Source organism: Gracilinanus agilis, chromosome 5 (genome assembly GCF_016433145.1).
Source record: "Gracilinanus agilis isolate LMUSP501 chromosome 5, AgileGrace, whole genome shotgun sequence".
NCBI classification, from domain to species: Eukaryota; Metazoa; Chordata; class Mammalia; order Didelphimorphia; family Didelphidae; genus Gracilinanus; species Gracilinanus agilis.
This window is the reverse complement of record NC_058134.1, coordinates 26,507,265-26,529,799: the sequence shown is the minus strand read 5'-3', so window position 1 is coordinate 26,529,799 and position 22,535 is coordinate 26,507,265. Positions and strand designations below refer to the sequence as shown.

At 33.4% G+C, this 22,535-nt stretch overlaps 1 protein-coding gene across 1 annotated transcript in view; it reads left to right on the top strand.

The window, feature by feature from the left end:
• Positions 1-1,008: 1,008 nt before the first annotated feature.
• The window catches only part of ZCWPW2 (zinc finger CW-type and PWWP domain containing 2), a 221,726-nt gene continuing 200,199 nt past the window's right edge, over positions 1,009-22,535 (top strand). Inside the window, 1 exon segment of the mRNA XM_044678879.1 lies at positions 1,009-1,340. Within this exon segment, the coding sequence (XP_044534814.1) occupies positions 1,009-1,340 (332 nt within the window).

Genomic DNA, 22,535 nt, shown 5'->3' with positions numbered 1-22,535 from the left:
TCCTTCCTTGATCTTTCCATCCCCACTAAATATCATCCTTTATAATCTCTTCTGCCATTTTTAGGTAAATTCCTTAAAAAAACTATCTACAAAAAGCCATCTACATTTTCTATCTTCTGATTCTTTTCTTAACTCTTTACAAGGGTATAAATAGTCAGTAGTCAGACGAGGTAATTAAAGTTATCTATAGTCATATGAAAAAGTGCACCAAATCACTCTTTAATAGAGAAATGCAAATTAAAACAACTCTGAGGTACCAGACAAAACTTGGAGGGGTTGTGGAAAAATTGACGCTGATGCACTGTTGGAGGAGTTGTGAACTGATTCAACCATTCTGGAGAGCAATTTGAATCTATGCCCATAGGATGTACTGCAATATAATTACTGTGTTTGTTTCCCAAAGAGATAAAAAACAAAAAGAATTGATATGGAAAAAATGTTTTATATGGCTTCACATGTAAAATCTATATCAGATTGCTTCCCTTTTAAATGAGAGGGAGGAAAGGACAGAATTTGAGACTCAATTTTTTTTAAATGTTGAAAATTGTTTTTATGTGTAATAGGAAAAAATACATATGTATAAAGGTCCTAGTCAAGCTAATTTTAAGGTGTCACAGAACAAAAGTTTTACTTACATTTAATTTTCCTGAGTCATGAAGTATCAGAAATGTATTATGTACCTTAGTGAATTAAATATTAAGAAATCTTGGTAATTATGCTTCCTTTTCTTGTTTTATCATATTTTTATATTTAGAGATTAAGGGATGAAGGAAGAAGTCAATAGTTTGGGCTATTAATTCCTTTAGTAACTAATGCATTTATTTTGTACCCTTGCTTCCTACTGGTGGTCACATAACATGTTCAGAGCAGGTTCTTTGCAGACTTGTGGGAGGAGGGTGATAAATATGAAATAAAATGAAAATTCCTTGGTTATAATTATAATTATTGTTATTAACTACATTCTTTTATACTTATACCTATTATTTTCTTTTCCAAATCCTAGGATAAATGTCATTCCCAAGGAAAAAGAAATTTGATTGCAAGAAATTAAAGAACACTGAAACAAAAGAAGACAGCTTCTATATAGATAAAATATGGTTTCAGTGCGAGAACGAGAATTGTTTAAAATGGAGGTTGTTATCTAGTGAAGAAGCTGCCCAAGTTGATCGCAGTGAGCCATGGTTTTGCTTCATGAACACTGACCAAAACCATAACACATGCTCTGCTCCTGAAGAATTCTTTCCTGAAGAGACTCATGTTCTTAAAAGTGGATTTAAATATGTCTATTCACAATTTCCTATAGGAAGTCTAGTCTTGGTGAAATTTTGCAGTTGGCCAAGGTAAGACTGAAGTTGGAAAAGTCACAAATATAGAAAGCACCTAAAATTTCAGACCTACCCATTACTTTCCCCATATCCCCTTTAAAAATCTATATAAATAAGATTGATAAAATGATTTAGACACAAGACCTAAAATTAATTTTGCTGGGCATATATAGGTATTATGCTATTTTAAAGCTTGTTACTTTAAGATTGTAGAAATACTGGAGAGGCACCACTGTATCATTTAATACATTGAGATGCCTTCTCATTCTGCCAGATTACTTTGTACTCTTTCATCTGTAGGATCCTGAAATGCATTGCCTGATTAACCCAAGTTTCAGCTATTTCTGATTTTATGTAGATACGTGTTCACATAATGACTGAAATTACTATAGAGTTTTTAAGATTTAAAAAATGTTTTGTAAAATTTATCAGTCTAACTTTACAATAACCTTGCAAGGTAGACACTCTAAGGTATTCTCCTAATTTTACATTTGAGGTGACAGAGGTCCAGAAAAAATTATGGGACCTGCCAATGATCAGATAACCAGTAAGTGTCAGAGGAAGGATTTGATCTTGCGACTCTACTGCCTGCACTGTTTCCATTATAGCTAGTCTTGATTAGTGTGAATAATGAACCTCTAGTGTACTCAGTCACATGCTTGAATTCATGCTATTTGAAGTTATGACTCTGTAAATATAGCGATTACATGCAACCCATCAGGAATATACAGTGTAAATTCAATTAATACAACTACCTCAGGGGATTCATCATTTATACTAAGCAAGATCAAACTTATACTATGTTTGCACAAGTTCAGGATGGTGATGGTATAGTATGCCTTGACAATAGCTCATTTGAAAATATTAGGATATTTAATGATTCCAAACTAAATATGAACCATAATTATTTCATGGCCATTTAAAAATGTCAAAAAATACATTTTGCCAATTGTATATTCATTGATTTTCTAGATATATTTTAAAGATTTTAGTCAGACAGTGATAGCCATTAGAAATCATTGCTGTTGAGGGGGCAGCTGAGTTGCTCAGTGGATTGAAAACCAGGTCCAGAGATGAGGGGTCCTGGGTTCACATCTGACCTCAGACACTAGCTGGGTCACACAGGCAAGTCACTTGACCCCCATTGCTACCCTTACCACTCTTCTGCCTTAGAACCAATACACAGTATTGACTTTAAGATGGAAGGTAAAGCTTTAAAATATAGAAATCTTTGCTAGAGCACTAATAAACTAGAGTCCCATGTTGTACAGTTTTCTTTTCCTCCTTCCCTCCTTCCTAACTTTCTTTCTTTTATAATACAGGCTTTTGATTTAATTAATTTGGGAAATTTTCATTGTGGAATTTCCCTCTCCCAATGCGGTTGAGCAACTTTCTACAATTTTATAATGTTAGATCATTGCTTGGGGTACTATGAAGTTAGATGACTAACCCTGTGGTCAAACAACTGGCATATACCAGAGGCAGGGCTTTGTTTGAGCTCTCGGTCCCGTTTTTCCCATGTGGCACATCCTTTCACTTAGTAAATACTTATTGATTTATTGGCGAGTATAGGAAAGATACAATTCTTTTGTTGGGGTTGCTTTTTAGTAGAAATGGCTGCTTCTTTCATAATCAGTATTAGCCAGAGGAATGGTAAAGGGCAAGGACTCTTCTGTTCTTTAAGCAACTTCTTTCTGAGCAAATACAAACTATTATGTAGCCTCTCTCCTTTAATACTCTTCTTTTTCCTTGTCTTTTTTCCTCTGTTCCCATTTTCAAAAAGAAATGGGGTTTGCATTCTAGTTTATTCTCCCAATAAGTTATATTAAATCAAATGAATATAGATGAAACAAAGGGGAATGATCCTTATCCTTTATTTTATAATACAAATTTGTGACCCAAATATCTTACATGCTAAAAGGAATTAGGAAGAGTAGTAACAACAGCAGTCACTATTCATTAGAAATGACAATTTTTTACTTCAATATATTCCTTATTAGCTCTGGCCCAGCTCTATTTTCATCTTTCTTTGGTAGTTAGTTGTGGTTTCTGTGGTACAGAGTAACTTTGACACTTTATTAAGTGAACATCTATTTACAAGGTGATATGTATCTCACTGGATTGTCAGTGTGTACTCAAAGCCCAATTGAACTTTGATGGCAACAGCTGCTCGACTGTCAGATGTTATTTCAATACCTCTCACAAACAAATCTTCCCCCTTTCTTTCTGCCCATTACTAGGTGACAAATATGTATATATGTTTTTTTCTCTTCCTAACATGGATAATTAATGAAAACACTTGCTCTTAGATGTAGAAATTCCTCAAAGTGGGAGGTCCCAAAAGTTCTCCCTTCAGTACCTCACAGTTTCCTTTTTTCCTTCGCATTCCATTTTGTCCCTGTTAGTATCAGATGAGATTCAATTTTTGATATTGTAACCTTAATGTTCAACTCTTTTATAAAAGTGGAGTTTCCAATCAATCAATGAGCACATTTTATCTGAAACCTTTTCTGATAGCTCAAGGTTGGGCTTCTAGATCTTTGTTTTATTGCTTCCCATTGTTGGGGTAGGATGCGATAGAGGAATTTTGTCAGTGGAGGAGACCCTAATCCTCTGCTCACAGTGGGGCCTACTAAGTCCTAATATTATCTCTAATGCAGACATCTTTTATTTTTCATACCCTACAGTTCAACTGAACAGTTTTCTTTGGAAAATTAAAAAATATTTTACATTTTCTCTAGTTAAGCACATAGTATACACAAAAGGAGGTAGTGATGCCTAAGTGAAAGAGAGCCAGCTTTAGAAGACCTGAATTTAAGTTCTAAATCAGACCCACATTGGCTTCATGATTAAGCCTCATACCAGTGCCTAAGGCAACTCTCTGAGAATCTTTGTAGAGGGGTTTTTTCTTAACAAGAAAATCACAGCTGCTGACCAAAAAGAGGGGGAAATTTCCTTAAGAAAGCGATCAGATAGAAGGTGCTTGTGATGTTCTTTTTATTTTATTTCATAGCTGACCAGTAAGGATAATAGATCAGGTAATTCAAGGTCTAATATTCATTGTTGTAGTTAAGGACCTCTTCACTTCAGCAGACCTCATTCAAGAATCTAGTAACATGCAGTCAACTTTGAAAGTCTTGGGAACTCATCAGTATGATGACCAGTCAGCTTCAAAGGACTCATAGTGAAGTATATTGTCTGAGAGAGAAGTGATAGACTTGTAGAAGCTTAATTTCTTTTCTTTCCCTTTCCTTGACACAGCCATTGTGGGAATTTATTTTCCATAATGATACTTATCTGTAATGTGTTGTGTTTTGGCCTCCTGAGTGGGTGGGAGAGGAGGAGGGAGCGAATTTGGAACTGAAAATAAATTAATACTGAGTTTTAAAAAGCATACAAGCCACTGTTTCAAAGATTAGGAATACAAAGAAAAAAAGAGAAATAATTCTTGACTTCAAGAAACTTAAATTCTATTAGGAGGATGGTAACATCTAGACGAATAAATGTGAGATAATTTGAGGAGGGAAATAATGCTAGCAATTAGTAGGAGGAGAGGTTTTCTTAAGTTGGCCCTTGAGTCTAGAGGTAAGCTGAGTATTCTAAGAAGTGGGAGGGCCTATGAGGTATGGGAGAATTGCTTGTGCAAATGCTTGCAAGTAGAAAATAGAGTCCTAGGTTTCGGGAAAAGCAAGAAAACCATTCTGACTGAAATGTGGAATATGTGACAAGGGAAGAAGAATAAGAGGAAATTTCCTGGAAAAAATATTGTGGACCAAAATTATGAAGGGCTTTAAATACTATACAAAGGAGTTTGAATTTTCTACCAGGAGCAGCAGATAACCTTCACAGAGTTTTTAGCTAAGGAATGACATGATCAGACTTTAGAAAGATGATTGTTGTATGAAGGATTGGCTAGAGAGGAGAGAAAAAAAAGTAGGGCAGGAAACTAGGAGGCTATTTCATTGAACCATATGAGAGAAGAAAAGTCTTTTTTTTAAAAAAGGAATTTTAAAAATACTTTTCTTTAAATCACATGTAAAATGAGAAAATTTGAGAAGACTTAATTGATTAGTATTTTAATCTGTTCTAGACAATTAGGTGGTACAGTGGAGAAAGTTCTAGATCTGCAGTCAGGAAGAACTCATATCCAGCCTAAGACACTTACCAGCTCTATGACCCTGGGCAAGTCAATTATCCTTTGTCTACCTCAGATTCCTCAACTGTAAAATGGAGATAATAATAGCATGTACTTCCAAAGTTATCTTGAAGATTAAATGAAGTAATATTTGAAGAGCATTTATGTGAAAAGCAATAATATGTGCCTGGAACTTATTAGATACTTAATAAATTCTTTTTTCCTTTTCTAATCCAAAAGTAAAAACTTATCATGATATAAATTAATGATAATAATAATTACTTTTATTTATATATGATATTTTTCAATATTCCAAAAATCATATTTCTTTTATTTTTGGTAAGATTAAACACTGCTCAAAGGATAGCATTCATATGTTTACAAATGTGATATTTTTTTTCAGAAATATGGGACATTTCCAAATGAGAAAGCAAATCAATACTCAAGAAAATCAAAACTAGATAACTCCACCTTGTATCAGTATTTTTGGAAAGATTATATTTAAACATTTCAAAATGAAAACATTATAAATTCAGAAATTTGTAGAATCTCTTCTGAAACCTCATTGAAACCCTCTACTATTGAAAAAGTTTTATTGTTTCTTCACTAATTTAAAACTCTGTGCCACTAGAAAGTTTGTAGCTTGGATAAGACTTTCACTTTTATCCAAGTCAAACAATAGAAGACCTCAAGTGAAACATCTAAAAATGTTAATCCATTAACCTTGTTAAAAAAAGAATAAAACTGAATATTATAGATGTTTTTCTTAAAAGAAAACAAAAATACTTTTATCAGTCTTTCAAGCAAAATAAAGGAAATTTACTATGCTTTAAATGTTTTTGTTTTGTTTTATTTTACCAAGGGATATAGCTATTGAGTAAATAATAAAGCTAAACAAATCATTACTCTTTATTTCATAGGTTATTGGAAAGGATATTGGCCTTAGAGACTTACTAGTATAATCCAGTTTTCTCATATGAGTATTATAAAACTTTTACAAACTCTCTAAAGTTCTTGATAAATGGAGACCATTATTACTATAGGTGATATCAGACATAAAGACTAGTTTATTATTTTATATAGCATATTTGAACAGTTGTAATAAATCATGTATTGTAAGTAGAATCAAATATTACATTCACTATTGAAATCTATTTAAAAGAACATGTTTGGGAATCCTTTTATAATATAAATAATTGCTCTCAACTTTCCAATTTTTAAAGTTCACATTTTTGTACAACCTATAAAGATCTATAGTTAAAATGAGACATCCCCACAAATTCTTGCCTAGGATCAGTGACCAAGTAGTTTTTTGGAAGGCTTAATTAAAATGATATTTTGTTATCTCACATAATGGGATAGATTCTTTGAATAATTCCATGTCAGAATATAGTTATGTACAAGCCAAATGTCTAATACAAGAATTAAAAAATCGGATTGATTCTATATTCATTTTATATTCTATATATATTTTATATTCATTTAAAGATTGCAGAGTGTCAAAAAGAAAAAGAAAGACAAAAAGGAAACTTATTTTGACTTTCTAATGAAAGAGTTGGCTTCCCATACCAGAGATCTCTTCTATACTAACAGCTCAAGCTCCCAAGCACTGTGTCTAATCCCTTTCCAGTAGTCCAGTGACTAGCAACCGGTTCTATTTAACTACTATACTAGATAGCTTTTACAAAAAAATATTTGATTCTCACAGACATAAACTTATCTTCCAGTACCCAGCAGCATAATTTACTCTAGACCACCTTGGGCCCTCTGGAGAGGGGCAATTAGGTTTACAATTTAGTCTCAATTCCTACATAGTGTTTTCCTCATTAGGTTCATGGACTAAGACTTCCTGACCCTTGCTCCACAGATCACAGTTGCTGGGTAGACTGCAATCTAATTTGAATTCCTTTATTCCTGAATTACTGTGACTTATGCTACTAATATAGAATGGAGACTGCTTTCTCCACCTAGAACAGAAGAGAAGGGATGAAAAAAGCAAAAACTCTGTTTTGGGGACCATGTGTCCTGGAGGGAAAGGGAAGAGAAAGTCTTCCTTCCCACAACATGGTTCTCTTACAGAAAGCTGTCAATGAATGATTCATCTCAGTCTCTTAGCCTGGAATACAGTAAAACCTTGACTGGGCTTGATTCAAGAACTTTTGAAGACTCCAGCAGCTCTGGCTATATAGCCAATGGAACAAGACTCCTAATCATATGATAGTTAACACAGAATGTCCTACATATTCCAGTCCTCACAATTATCCCTTAAGCTGTTTCTTAGCATCTTCCGTGTTGGTGAATGCTATCTGAGCAAATTGATGGTTTCTGCTTGTGTTCTAGACCCCCATTTATGCTAGTATCTTTTATGCTTTGAATTCTTTGAACCATCCCCTTCAGGCAGATAACTTTAATAAACATCCCACTGACACTCAATTGCTTTCATATACCAAGGTGAATACTGAATTTTTTCTTTTCCAAAATGCAGTATAGACGTCACCTTAGATTTTTTATATCTGTATTCTTCTTTATTTGTGCTGGAATTCAGCACAATTCTATCAATCATCACAATTCTCATTGTTTGGACTCACTATTTCCCAACTTCAGTGATTCTTGATCATGGTTTGAGTATGTTCTGTAGAAGAAAATAAAGTACTGTTTCTCAGAAGACCTTCATATAATCACAGAGATATGTCAGCAGTGTGGCAGGAAAATTTGAGTTTTAATCCCAGCTCCAAAATGTCCTTGCTATATGACTATAAGCAAGTCATCTAGTCTTTTTGATCCTTGGATTCCTCATCTGTAAAATTGTGTAATAATCTTACACCCTAGCTTACAAGGTGTGTTGTGAGGGAAACACATTTTAATTCCTAAAATTTATGTAAATGAGAGGTATTGGTGTTTTAGCTTCTGTGGATTATATTTTAAAAGTGAATTTATCAGGAATGATGGGCTGGTTGGAGATGTGATCTTTCTTCCATTCTCCATCCCCACCAAGTTATGCTCAGAACACTTACAATGAAACTTCAAAAAATAAAAACTAGTTAAAATTATTTTGTATTTTTCTTCTTTAAGAATAGGTATCTCAGGCATTAAAAAAATAAAATGCATGTACAAAGAGGACATGAATCCAAGCATGCATTACTGGGTCACTTAATGAAAATCTTAGGAAGTAAAATGAGCAACTCTGGGTTCATCAAGTGTGAATCAAGATTGGTTTTCATGGGTATGATAGACTGCTCTATAGCCACATATAAACAAAATTGCATTTAAAATCAGAAAACCTAGGTTCGGATTTTGGCTTTGCCTTGAACTGCCTATGTGATTTTGGACAAATCATCTTTCTATGCCTATGATATTTTTGACCCCTCCCACTCCATTTTGTTAAATATATATGTTAAATCTGAGCACAGAGTCAAGAAAAACTGGGTTTAAATTCTGCCTCTGACACTTCTTCTTTATGTGACTGTGGACAAGACTTTTATTCCTCTTATTGCTCAGGCACAGCTAAGTCTTAAATGACTTGAAAGTTATATAGGTTCAATGATCCATCACTTTGAGTTTCTTCTGCTGACAAAATTATAGGAACTTTCATATATATTTTTGATATTCATGTGAATTTTCTTTGTATCTTTGACTTCATTGAGTTTTATTCTTAATATTGAGATCATTGTGTCAGAGAGTATAAACATTGTAGTAACTTTTCTTGAATAATTCCAAATTATTTTCCAGGATGGTTAGACTACTTCATAAATGTACTAGTGTTGTATTAGCAAGTCTATCTTCCAATAGTACTTCCAACTGTAAACATTTCTTTTATCATTTTTTCCAATTTTATGGATTTGAGGTGAACCAATAGCATTGTTTAAATATACCTTTATCTCATTGTTAATGATTTAAAGCATCTTTCATATGTCTATTGATTATTTACATATCTTTCTTTGAAAACTGTAAATATACTTCTTCCATTTGATATTTCCTCTACATATTTTAGTTGGTTGCATTTACTTTGCTTATATAAAAAGTTTTTTTAAAATTTATATGATAGTTTAAAAAAATTTATATGATAAAACTTAACAATTTTGACTTTTAAAAACATAATGGAAGGTCCTTCCAGGCTTCTCTAACTTTTATTTTGAATTAAAAAAAAATTTAAATTAATTAATTAATTAAGGACATTATTACATGGTTACAGAATTCATGTTCTATCCCTGACCTCCTCCATCCCCCTCCCATAGCAGACGCACAATTCCACTGGGTTTTACATGTGTCATTGATCAAGATCTATTTCCATATTATTGATATTTGTACTAGAGTTCTTATTTAGAATCAATACCCCCAATCATATCCCCATCAACCCATGTGATCAGGCAGTTGTTTTTCTTCTGTGTTACTACTCCCACAATTCTTTCTCTGAATGTGGATAGCATTCTTTCTCATAAGTCCCTCAGAGTTGTCCTGTACCATTGCATTGTTGCTAGTAGAGAAGCACATTACATTCGATTCTACCACAGTATATCAGTCTCTGTGTACAATCTTCTCCTGATTCTGCTCCTTTCACTCTGCGTTAATTACTGGAGGTCATTCCAGTTCACATGAAATTGCTCCAGTTCATTATTCCTTTGAGCACAATAGTATACCATCACCAACAGATACCACAATTTGTTCAGCCATTCCCAAATCAAAGGACATATTCTTGTTTTCCAGTTTTTTTGCCACCACAAAGAGCATGACTATAAATATTTTTATATGTCTTTTTTTCCCTATTATCTCTTTGGGGTATAAACCCAGCAGTGGTATGGCTGGATCAAAGGCCAGACAATGTTTTGAATCCCTTTGGGCATAGTTCCAAATTGCCATCCAGAATGTTTGGATCAATTCACAACTCCACCAGCAATACAATAATGTCCCAATTTGGCCACATCCTCTCCAGTATTTATTACTTTCCTTTGCTGTCATGTTAGCCAACCTGCTAGGCGTGAGGTGGTACCTCAGATTTGTTTTGATTTGCATTTCTCCAATTATTAGAGATTTAGAGCACTTTTTCATGTGCTTATTGATAGTTTTGATTTCTTTATCTGAAAACTGCCTATTCATGTCCCTTCCCCATTTATCAATTGGGGAATGGTTTGATTTTTTGTACAATTGATTTAGCTACTTATAAAGTTGAGTAATTAGACCTTTGTCAGAGGTTTTCGTTATAAAGTTTTTTCCCAATTTGTTACTTACCTTCTAATTTTGTTTGCATTGGTTTTGTTTGTGCAAAAAACTTTTAAATTTAATGTAATCAAAATTATTTATTTTACATTTTGTAATTTTTTCTAATTCTCGCTTGGTCTTAAAATCTTTCCTTCCCAGAGATCTGGCAAATATACTATTCTGTGTTTACCTAATTTACAGTTTCCTTCATTATATATTCAAGTTATTCACCCATTCTGAGTTCATCTTGGAGTAGAGTGTGAGAGGTTGATTTAAACCTAATCTCTTCTATACTATTTTCCAATTTTCCCAGCAGTTTTTGTCAAATAGGGGGTTTTTGTCCCAAAGCTGGGATCTTTGAGTTTATCATACACTGTCTTGCTGAAGTCATATACACCAAGTCTATTCCACTAATCCTCCCTTCTGTCTCTTAGCCAGTACCATAATGTTTTGATGACCACTGTTTTATAGTACAGTTTAATATTTGGTACTGCTAGGTCACCTTCCTTCACATTTTTCCCATTATTTCCCTTGATATTGTTGACCTTTTCTTCTCTCAAATGAACTTTGTTATAGTTTTTTCTAATTCAGTAAAAAAGGTTCTTGGTAGTTTGATAGGTAATCTACTAAATAAGTAGATTAATTTGGGTAGGATTGTCATTTTTATTCTGTTAGCCTTTCCTACCCATGAGCAATTAATGTTTTTCCAGTTGTTTAGATCAGTGATGGGCAAACTATGGCCCACAGGCCAGATGCGGCCCCCTGAAATGTTCTATCTGGCTGTGCTACATTATTCCTAATCTGACTAATACAATGAGAAGGATATAGTACAATGAAACTTTGAAAGAGTTGCCTTAGAAACAGACTGACAGATGAGCATTTCCTTTCCTTTGGCCCCCTCTTTAAAAAGTTTGCCCATCACTGGTTTAGATCTAGTTTTAATTGTGTGGAAAGGGTTTTGTAATTGTGTTTGTATAATTCCTGTATATGTTTTGGCAGATAGATTCTTAAGTTTTTTATTTTGTCTAGGGTGATTTTAAATGGCATTTCTCTTTCTAACTCTTGCTGCTGGGGTGTGTTGGAAATATACAGAAATGTTGGTAATTTATGTGGGCTTATTTTGTATCCTGCAACTTTGTTAAAGTTGTTGATTATTTCCACTAGCTTTTTAATTGATTCTCTAGGATTATTTAAGTAGATTATCATATTATTTGCAAAGAGTGATAGCTTAGTCTCCTCATTGCCTTTTTTAATACTTTCAATTTCTTTTTCTTCTATAATTGCTACTGCTGGTGTTTCTAGTACAATGTTAAATAATAGAGGTGATAATGGGCATCCTTGTTTCACTCCTGATTATTGGGAAGGCTTCTAATTTATCCCCATTGCAGATGATGCTTGCTGATGGTTTTAAATATATACTATTTATTATTTTTAGGAAAAGTCTTTCTATTCCTATACTTTCATGTGTTTTCAATAGGAATGGGTGTTGTATTTTGTCAAAGGGTTTTTTAAAAAAAATTAAACCCTTACCTTCCGTCTTGGAGTCAATACTGTGTATTGGCTCCAAGGCAGAAGAGTGATAAGGGTAAGGCAATGGGGGTCAAGTGACTTTCCCTGGGTCACACAGCTAGGAAGTGTCTGAGGTCAGATTTGAACCTAGGACCTCCTGTCTCTAGGCCTGGTTCTCAATCCACTGAGCTACCCAGCTGCCCCCTCAAAGGCTTTTTCTGCATCTTTTGAGATAATCATGTGATTTTTGTTGGTTTGCTTGTTGATATGGTCAATTATGTGGATGATTTTCTTAATATTGAACCATCCTTGCATTCCTGGTATAAATCCCACTTGATCATAGTGAATAACCCTTGTGATCATTTGCTGGAGTCTTTTTGCTAATATTCTATTTAAGATTTTTGCATCTATGTTCATTAAGGAGATTTGTTTGTCGTTTTCTTTCTCTGTTTTTGGTCTGCCTGGCTTTCAAGTCAGTACCATATTAGTTTCATAAAAGGAATTTGGTAGAACTCCTTCTTTGGTAATTATGTCAAATAGTTTATATAGTATTGGGATTAGTTGTTCATTGAATGTTTGATAATCTATCCATAATGTTTGTGAATTCATCAGGCCCTGGAGATTTTTTCTTAGGGAATTCTTTGATGGCTTATTCAATTTCTTTTTCTGATATGGGATTATTTAAATATTCTATTTTTTCTTCTGTTAGTCTAGGCAATTTATATTTTTGTAGATATTCACCCATGTTACCTAGATTGCTGTATTTATTGCCATATAATTGGGCAAAATAGTTTTTAAGGATTGCCTTAATTCCTTCTCCATTAGAGGTGAGGTCTCCCTTTTCATCTCTGATAATATTAATTTGGTTTTCTTCTTTCCTTTTTTTTTATTAGATTGACCAGTACTTTGCCTTTTTTATTAGTTTTTTTCAAAGTACCAGCTTCTTCTTATTTATTAACTCAATAGTTCTTTTACTTTCAATTTCATTAATTTCTCCTTTAATTTTTAGGATTTTTAAGTTGGTTCTCATCTGGGAATTTTTAATTTGTTCAGTTTCTAGCTTTTAATTTCCATGCCCAATTCATTGACCTCTCCCCTCTGTAATTTGTAAATATAAGAACTCAAGGGTATAAATTTATCCCTGAGTAGAGTACTGCTTTGGCTGCATCCCATAGATTTTGGTAAGAAGTCTCATCATTGTCATTCTCTTCAATGAAATTATTAATTATTTCTATGATTTGTTCTGTAACTGATTTTGGAGAATCATATTATTTAATTTCCAATTAGTTTTTGATTTGCCTCTCCATGTACCCTTGCTAATTATTATTGTACTTGCATTATGATCTGAAAAGGTTGCATTTATTATTTCTGCTTTTTTGCATTTGTTTGCTATGTTTTATGCCCTAGTTTATGGTCAATCTTTGTGAATGTGCTGCTGAAATGAAGGTGTATTCCTTTTTGTCCCTATTTATTTTCTCCATATATATATTGACTCCAATTTTTCTAAGATTTCATTCACATCTCTTACCTCTTTCTTATTTATTTTTTGGTTTGATTTATCTAGATCTGATAGAAGAAGGTTCAGGTCTCCCACTAGTATTGTTTTATTATATATTTTCTCCTTAACCTACCCTAGTTTCTCCTTTAGAAATTTGGATGCTATGCCATTTGATTCATACATGTCGAGTACTAATATTTCCTCATTGTCTATACTGCCTTTTATCAGGATGTAATTACCTTCCCTATCTCTTTTAACCAGTTCTATTTTTACTTGAGCTTTTTCAGATAACATGACTGTGACTCTTGCCTTCTTTTTCTCAGTCGATGCCAAATAGATTTTGCTCCAACATTTTACCTTTATTCTGTGTGTATCTACCTGCCACATGTGTGTTTCTTGTAGACAATATATGCTAGGATTTTGGTTTCCAATCAATTCTGCTCTTTGCTTCAGTTTTATGGGTGAGTTCATCCTATTCACATTCAAAGTTATTATTACCAGCTGTGTATCCCCCAACATTTTGATTTGCTCTCCTTGTCCTGCCCTTTCTTCTTTCACTATTTCCTTCAATACCAGTTTTTTGTTTTTAATCAGTCCCCCTAATCCCCACTCTTATTTTACTTCCCTTTCTCCCCTCTTATTTTTCTTTAGGTCTTTTTGAGTTACCCCCCCACACACACACACTCTCCCTCTCTACTATTGCTTCCCTCCCCACCAGTCTGTTTGTTACCCTTCTACTTCTCTATAGGGAACTAATTAATTCTCTGCCCCAATTGGTCTGATTGTTCTTCCTTCTTTGAGTCAATTTCAAAGCATGTAAGAATTAAGCATTTCCTGTCTCCAACTACTTTACCCTTCCATTGTAATGGTCTTCTCCCGTGCTCCCAACATGCGCTTCTTTATGAAATATAAATTTGCCCAATTTTGTCTCTTTTCCTATTTCTTTTAATATTATCTTCTTTTTTTAATCTCTAGTTTTATCTATATTTATACATAAATGTCTATATCTTGACATTTCATCCTATACAGTTTGTCACTGTTCCCTCTAAGTATACTTCTAGCTATCCTGATTATAATAACAATTTTTTAAGTTACCAATATCATCTTTTCTTATAGGAATACAAATTAGTTGAACTTATTGGGCCCCTTTAAAAAGCTTTGATTTTTTTTCTTCCTATCTTTTGGTGATTCTCTTGAGTTCTATGGATATCAAATTTTCCGTTAAAGTCCAGTCTTTTCTTTATGAATGCTTGGAAGTCTTCTATTTTGTTAAATGACCATACTTTCTCCTGCAAGAATATAATCAGTTTTGCTGCATAGTTGATTCTTGGTTGTAGGCCTAGTTCCCTTCCTTTCTAGAATATCATATTCCATGCCTTCAGGTCCTTCAGTGTAGATGCAGCCAGATCCTGTGTTATATACTGTTTCACAGTATATGATTGACTTCTTCTTAGCAGCTTGTAATATCTTTTTCCTTGGTCTGGTAGTTCTTCAATTTGGCTATAGCATTCCTGGGCATTGTTAGTTGGGGATTAAATGTAGGAGGTGATCTGTGGATTCTTTCAATCTCTACTTTCCCCTTTTGTTCAAGAATGTCAGGGCAGTTTTCTTGTATAATTTCCTGTAGGATGATGTCCAGGCTTTTCCTTTTGTCATGATCTTCCAGTAGTTCAGTAATTCTTAAGTTGTCTCTCTTCAATCTGTTTTCTAGACCTGAGGTTTTGTCAGTGAGGTGTTTCATATTTTCCTCAGTTTTTTCATTCTTTTGATTTTGTTTTATAGATTCCTACTGCCTTGTGAAGTCATTTGCTTCTAGTTGTTGGCTTCTAATTTTTAAAGAATGAATTTCATCCCTGACTTTTTGGTCATCCTTCTCCTTCTGTTCTGATTTTCTTTGTAGGTCATCATTCACCTTCTTTGCCTTGTTTTCAAGTTGGTCAATTTTGTGTTTCAAGACACTATTTTCTTGCTTAGTTCATGTATTTTCTTTTCCCAATTGTCTTCAGCCTCTCTTGATTTTTTTTTGAGTTATTGAGTTAATTGAATTTTGAGTTCTTCCAAAGCCTGTTTCTATTTCACTGGAGTTTCTGTGTTTTTTATTGGTGTTACTTGGTCCTACTCTGATCCATTTGCTGATTGTTCATTTCCTGGATAGAAGATGTTGATCGTAATTTCTTTTTTCTTTTTCTGTTGTTTAGTCATATTTTTTCCTCCTTTCCCTCCTGTAATTGGCTGTAATCTTGCTCCTCTGTTTATCTGCTGAATCTGTGGGTTTGGGCTATTCTGTCCTGAAAGGGCTTCTTCTCTGTTCTGCTGATTTACTAGATGAATGAACCCTGAGGCCAGATCTTTCTCAGCTGACAGTAAAAGTTAAGATGTGATTACAGCTACTTTCACTATAATCTATGGAGGAGGGGTGTTGGAGCTTCCCTGCCCTCTGAAGACTTCTTATCTTTCCTATAGATAAGATTAAACCAGGGCAAAGTTGATCTACAGAGCGATATGTGCCCTGAGGCCAAAACTCAAGAAAGGGAGGAGAGCAAGATGGATTGTTTTGGCTAAGACTAGGCTGCCCCCTCTGTGTTTCTACTCCAGCTGCCTCCCTGCTATCTGTGATCAAAGCCCTGAGCCTAGCACAGCTGTGCCAGCAAGGCACTCCCTCTGGACTAGTGTTCTTGCCCTCCCAGAGATTCCAGGATCTGCTAGAGACTCAGCACATTAGGTGGGGGAGGGGACCTGGGATCTTCCTTCTTCCTTTCCCCTTGAACCCAACAGATCAAGAATTCAGGCTTCTTCTTTCTTCCTTCTCCCCTCCCCTCCTCCCTCCCACCCCTATGTACATTTTATATTGGGTTCAGCAAGAGGATTCCCCTGCTCTGTTCTGTTGTCAGATTTGGTTTTCTTTCCCCTCAAAGCACTTTGTCTTTGATTGGTGTTGAAGGATTTTCAGAGGTCTGGAGCCTTGCTGTGTCTAAGCCACTATCTTCTATTTTGTCTTCTACCTTTTTAAATGATGTTTTAGATTTATGTCTCTTATTCACATGGAGCTTATTGTGGTATATGATTCAAAATCTGGTCTAAACCTCTTTTATTTAAACTACTTTTTAGTTTTTCTAGTAGTTTTTATTGGTAAAATGTTTATTGCAGTTTTTAAAATGATACACAACTATATGTACACACATATATGCTTATTCATATATACATTTTTAAAAAAATTTTAAACCCTTAACTTCTGTGCATTGACTCATAGGTGGAAGAGTGGTAAGGGTAGGCAATGGGGGTCAAGTGACTTGCCCAGAGTCACACAGCTGGGAAGTGTCTGAGGCCAGATTTGAACCTAGGACCTCCGGTCTCTAGGCCTGGCTCTCAATCCACTGAGCTACCCAGCTGCCCCTACATATATACTTTTAAGCTTAATCTTCATTTAAAACATTTTTTCCACTTTATTAATTCTAGACAGTCATCCTGATTTGGGCATTTGCCTATTTCAACTACTTCCCTTCTTATCCTGGATGCATTTTTTTAATGTGTTCAGAAGCTTTTCAGTTTTATGTAGCCATAGTTACCTATATTTTCTTTAATAATAATATCTATTCTTTGTGTAGGAATTAAATTTTAATGATTTGCCTAAAATATATGAAAATTATATATAATAATTTTGGTCACTGATTTAAAGTATTATTGCTCAAAGTTGAAATGACCTTTAATAGCCTTTATTTACAAAAGGGGTGGAAAGAATGAAAGTAGAGAAATAAAAAAGAGTAGAGAAGACATTAGCCTATCTAACTAAATATTGTTACAGTAATTGACTAAGCTAGGACTTGTTGACCTTCAACTGGAATTAAACTCTCTCCAGAAGAGAGGAAGGGAAAACCAGCTGGATATCTCACCCAAGTTACCCCCAAGAGGAAGGTCAAGATGATGACTCAAGGTGAATGTGACTTCTGAGGCTGATTTTCTTCCTTGAGCCAACCTTCTTCTTGATGCTGACTTCCTTCTTGAAATCCAACTCCTTCTTCAAACCAACTTCATTTTTGGAGTCAACTTTTTTAGTTCTAGAAATTCAGGGTCTTTTATAGTAGCTTCTTATGCCTTCCCCTTTTCACAAGGGCCAATCACAGCTTCCAAATTGCCCAGTGGGCAGTGTTTGTGAGAACCACTTCTCACCTTCTGGAGATGTGAATACTCATCAACAGAGTTTACAGATTCCTGGCTGTCTGAGGTGTGAATTCTCATTTCCCGAGCTGATTGAGTTGAAATTGCAAAGAGCTCCTCCACCTAGTGCTAAGTAGGTTGTTCAAGCTTTTGTTGATCCAATTAAAAAGTAGACAAAAGAGAGTTAATCCTGTCTTCACAGTCTAATGAGGTACTAAGAAAAGGTACTTAAGTTGTGGTTAACCAAACTTTAACTCAAAATAGACAAAGAGAAGAAAGGATTCCCTTTCATAAGTATAAACTCAGAGAGAACAAAGAATTCCCTTTTTCACTTGTTTGGTTAAGAATATATATATTTACCCATAGCTTTGAATGGTATGCTATCTACTAATTCTCTTCTTTTTTATGGTATGATTCTTTAATATTGATCACACGTTCATTGTGAATTTATTGTGGAATATATTACTAGATGTTAATCTAAGCTTCATTTCTGTCAGACTATTTTTCCAGTGAGTTTTTAATAAAAAAGGGAGTGATTTCTTACATAATTTGTTATTTATATTTTCCTTTCTTTTTAATACTGAGGTTATAGATTTTAATTATTTTTACTTCTCTCTTGTTTAATCTGATCCAGTGATCTATTTCTCTATTTTAAAACCAATATCAAATTGTTTTGATGTCTGACCTGAAACTCTTCATTCCAACTTTTTCCATTATTTTCCTTGATATTTTATGGCTTTTGTTTTTTAAAATTAAATTTCTTGTGATTTTATCAATTTCTATAACTATCCTTTTGATAGTTTGGTTGGTATGCTATTAAAACTAAAAATTAACTTTGGTAATGTTATCTGTGAATATTGGATAGTCCTCTACCTATTTAGGTTCAGTATTTCCTAAAGGACTTTGTAATAGACTCTGTATAAGTATTATCCTCAAGTATCACGTACATTTTGTGATTCTTCTCTTTCTGTTACTGTCTCTTGGATTTTGTTATAAAGGCAACCTTTTGACTTTTGGGGTTTCATTTTAACCTGAAACATGGGTGAAGCTATTGATTCATTATCTTTGATGACTTTCTAAAAAAAATCCCCATCCTACCATAAGAAAAACTGTTAGTTTTTAATCTCTTTACCTATATTTAAATCTTGAATTTCTTTCTCTTATTGGTATTGCTAACATTTCTAGAACTCTATCAAATAATAATAGGAAGAGTGGGCAATCTTGCTTTACTTCTGAATTTGTTGGGCAAGTTTCTGTTGAATCTCCACTGCATGTGATGTTTGCTTTTATTTTTAGGTAGATAATTTTAATTTTTTTTAATAAAAGGTTCCCATATGACTATATTTTGTAAAAGGATTTTTAGAATTCTAAGCAGTTGTTGCAATTTACCAAAAAGTACCTCTCCCTGCATCTATTGAAAAATCTGAATTTTAATTTTAATATGACTATGTTCATTGTTTTGCTAATGTTGAATTATCCATGAATCCTTGATATAAATCCAGTTTTGTCATTTAGTTATTTATTTTTTGAATGACTTGCTGTCTGTTAGAATTCTACTAACATTTCTAATTGATATTTACCATTGATAGTTCTGTGGTTCTTCCACATTAGCCTAAATTTCTCCTATATTTCTTACTTTTCCTGTTTATATTTGTCTCATAAAATGAGTCTGTTAGAGTGCTTTCCCAGTTTTTGAGAATCATTTTGTGATATTGGTACCAATTGTTCTTTTAAAAATTTAAAGAAATTTTCCTATGAATAAATACAACATGAACAAGAGTGTGTTTTTTGTTGTTATAGTTTGGTCGTAGTTCCTTTACAGATAGTTCTGTTTTTTTTCTGAAATATCTAAGATCCTATTTTAATTATTTCTGAAATATTTAAGATCTAATTTTAGTCTTGTGAAGTTCCATATTTTATTTTATTTTATATTTGAAAGGAATTGTGTTTCTTTTGTATTCTGCTTTGTTTGGGCATATAACTCTGTATATTAGGTCCAGATTATTTAAAAATTTTCTTATGGTTTTACTATGATTTCACTTTTTTCATTTGCAGATTTAATTTTCTGTCTCCTTTTAATTTTTTAATGCTTTTATTGATGTCTTCTTTTTTCTTACATCATCAGAGTTATCCCATTTTATTCTCTTTCCCTGTACCAAAGAGCCATCCCAAATGCCTGAGGGGAAAAAAATAAAAAATGATTAATATATTGAAAAAAGGCCAAAACACTTGCTACACGAAACACCTGTGATCCTCTCATATCTATCAGTGGCTGGATTAGGGGTATCTTCTCATTTCTATTTGAGCCCTACTTGATTTTTACATTTTGTTAAATTCACTTTTGATTTTGATATGTTATTCTTAACATTGTTGCAATTATTGTGTATATTTTCTCAACTATTTCACACTACATCATTTATTGTAGATATTTTCATGCTTCTTCGTATTCATCACATACATAATTTCTTACAACACAATAATATCCCATTACATTCATGTACCACAATTTGTTTCACTTTTCCCTAGTTGATGGGCACCCATTTTGTTTCCAATTCTTTACTATCACAAAAAGTACTACTATATTCTTTGGTGTTCTTTGGTGTATACAACAACTTTATCAGTAACTTCCTGAGGTTTAAGCCTAGTAAATGATTAAAAGTTAAAGCCCAGTAATCCAGTTCAGAGCAAAGACATTTTAGTCACTTTATTTGTATAATTTCAAATTGCTTTCCAAAACAGCCTTATCATTTCACAGCTCTGCCAATAGTGCATTTAGGTGCTTGTCATTCCATAACTTCTATAATTCTGATTATTGCTGTTTTTATAATTTTTGCCTTTTTGCAGGAAGAAAGTCAAAACATAAGAGTTGTTTTTTTATTTATTTGTATTTCTTTTGTTGCTTTTTTACTTTACCAACATTTTTACTGTACCAATTTTTTGATTTAGAGCATTCTTTCAATTGATTGTGAATACTTTGTAGTTTTTTGAGAACCATTTGTTCATATCATTTGACTATATATTGGAGGTTGCCAATTATATGTACACACACACACACACACACACACACACATATATATATATATATATATGTATATATATATATATAAAACATGTTTACATATCTTGGATATCAGACTCTTAACAGAGAAATTTGATATATTTTTCCCATTTAACCACCCAAGAATAACCTTCCTATCTAGGTACATTAATTTTTTTTCTGTGCAAAAGCTTTTCACTTTCAAAGTTGCTATCAAAATGATCTACTTTATCTTTCTTTTGTGATCTCTCTTGCTTGTTTAAGAATACATCTTCTAGCCAAAGCGGAGAGAAGTATATGATCTGCCTCTCTTTTAATTATTTTTAATACTCTTCTACCAGACTACTTACCAGTTTTTCCAGTATTTAAAAAAATCAGTTTTTCCTTCAGTAATTTGTTTTCTACTTTATCAAATGCTGAGATATTGAGTTCTGCTGTTTCTCAACTTTTCATCTAGCTTGTTCCATTAATCTGTCAATTTTTACAAATAAATGGTTTTGATGATTGCTGCTTTATAATATAGTTTGAGGTATGGAAGTGCTATTCGCCTTTCATCCCTATTTCTTTTTATCATTTCCCTTGATATTCTAAATATTTGGGCTTTTCAAATGAATTAAGCAATTCTTTAAAGGTTTATCAAAAGTCCTCTTGGTTACTTTTCTGGTAGAGCATTAAAAGAGTAAGTTAACTTTTTGAGTATTTTCTTTTTTATTATGTTGGTGTGATCTGACTCTGAATGAACTAGTCTTCTATCTAAGTTGTTTTTTATTTCTTAAAAGTGTACTTTGTAACTGACCATATACAAGTCTTTTGTGGGCTTTGTAGGTCAATTCCCAGATACTTTGTGGGTGTTGTAGTTATTTGGATTGAGATTTCTCTTTCTATTTTTGCTTCTTGGGTTGTGTAACTTGTGTATAGAAATGCTTTTAATTTTGAAGATTTATTTTGAAGCTTACAACTTTTTTGAGGTTATTGCCTTAATTAGTATCTTTACTAATTTCCTAGGATTTTCCAAGGATACTATCATGTCATCATCAAGTATGGATTTTTCTGTCATCTCTTTACCAACTTTATGCCTTTAATTTCTTTCTTTTGTCTTATTGCTGTTAGCATTTGCAGAGGTATATCAAATAATAGTAGGGAGAATGGACATTCTTGCTTCACTCTGCTTTTTATTGGGAAAGTTTCTAGCATATCAACACTGCATATGATATATTCTTTTGGTTTTATATAAATGATTTTTATGATATTAAAAAGATCCCTCTATCTTTACACTTTATATGGCTTTTAAAAAAGAAATGAGTGGGTGCAGTTGGGTAGCTCAGTGGATTGAGAGTCAGGCCTAGAGACAGGAGGTCCTAGGTTCAAATCCGGCCTCAGATACTACCCAGCTGCGTGACCCTGGGCAAGTCACTTGACCGCCATTGCCCACCCTTACCACTCTTCCACCAAGGAGCCAATACACAGAAGTTAAGGGTTTAAAATAAAAGAAAAAAAAAGAAATGAGTGCTGCACTTTTTCAAAGGTTTAATCCACATCCATTGAAATGATAATTGTTATGTTGTTTATTCTGATTTTTAATAAAATAATTACATTGGTTATTTTCTTATTGTTAAATCATCCTTATATTACTAGTATAAATGTCACTTGCTTATAATGAATGATTTATTACATAAATCA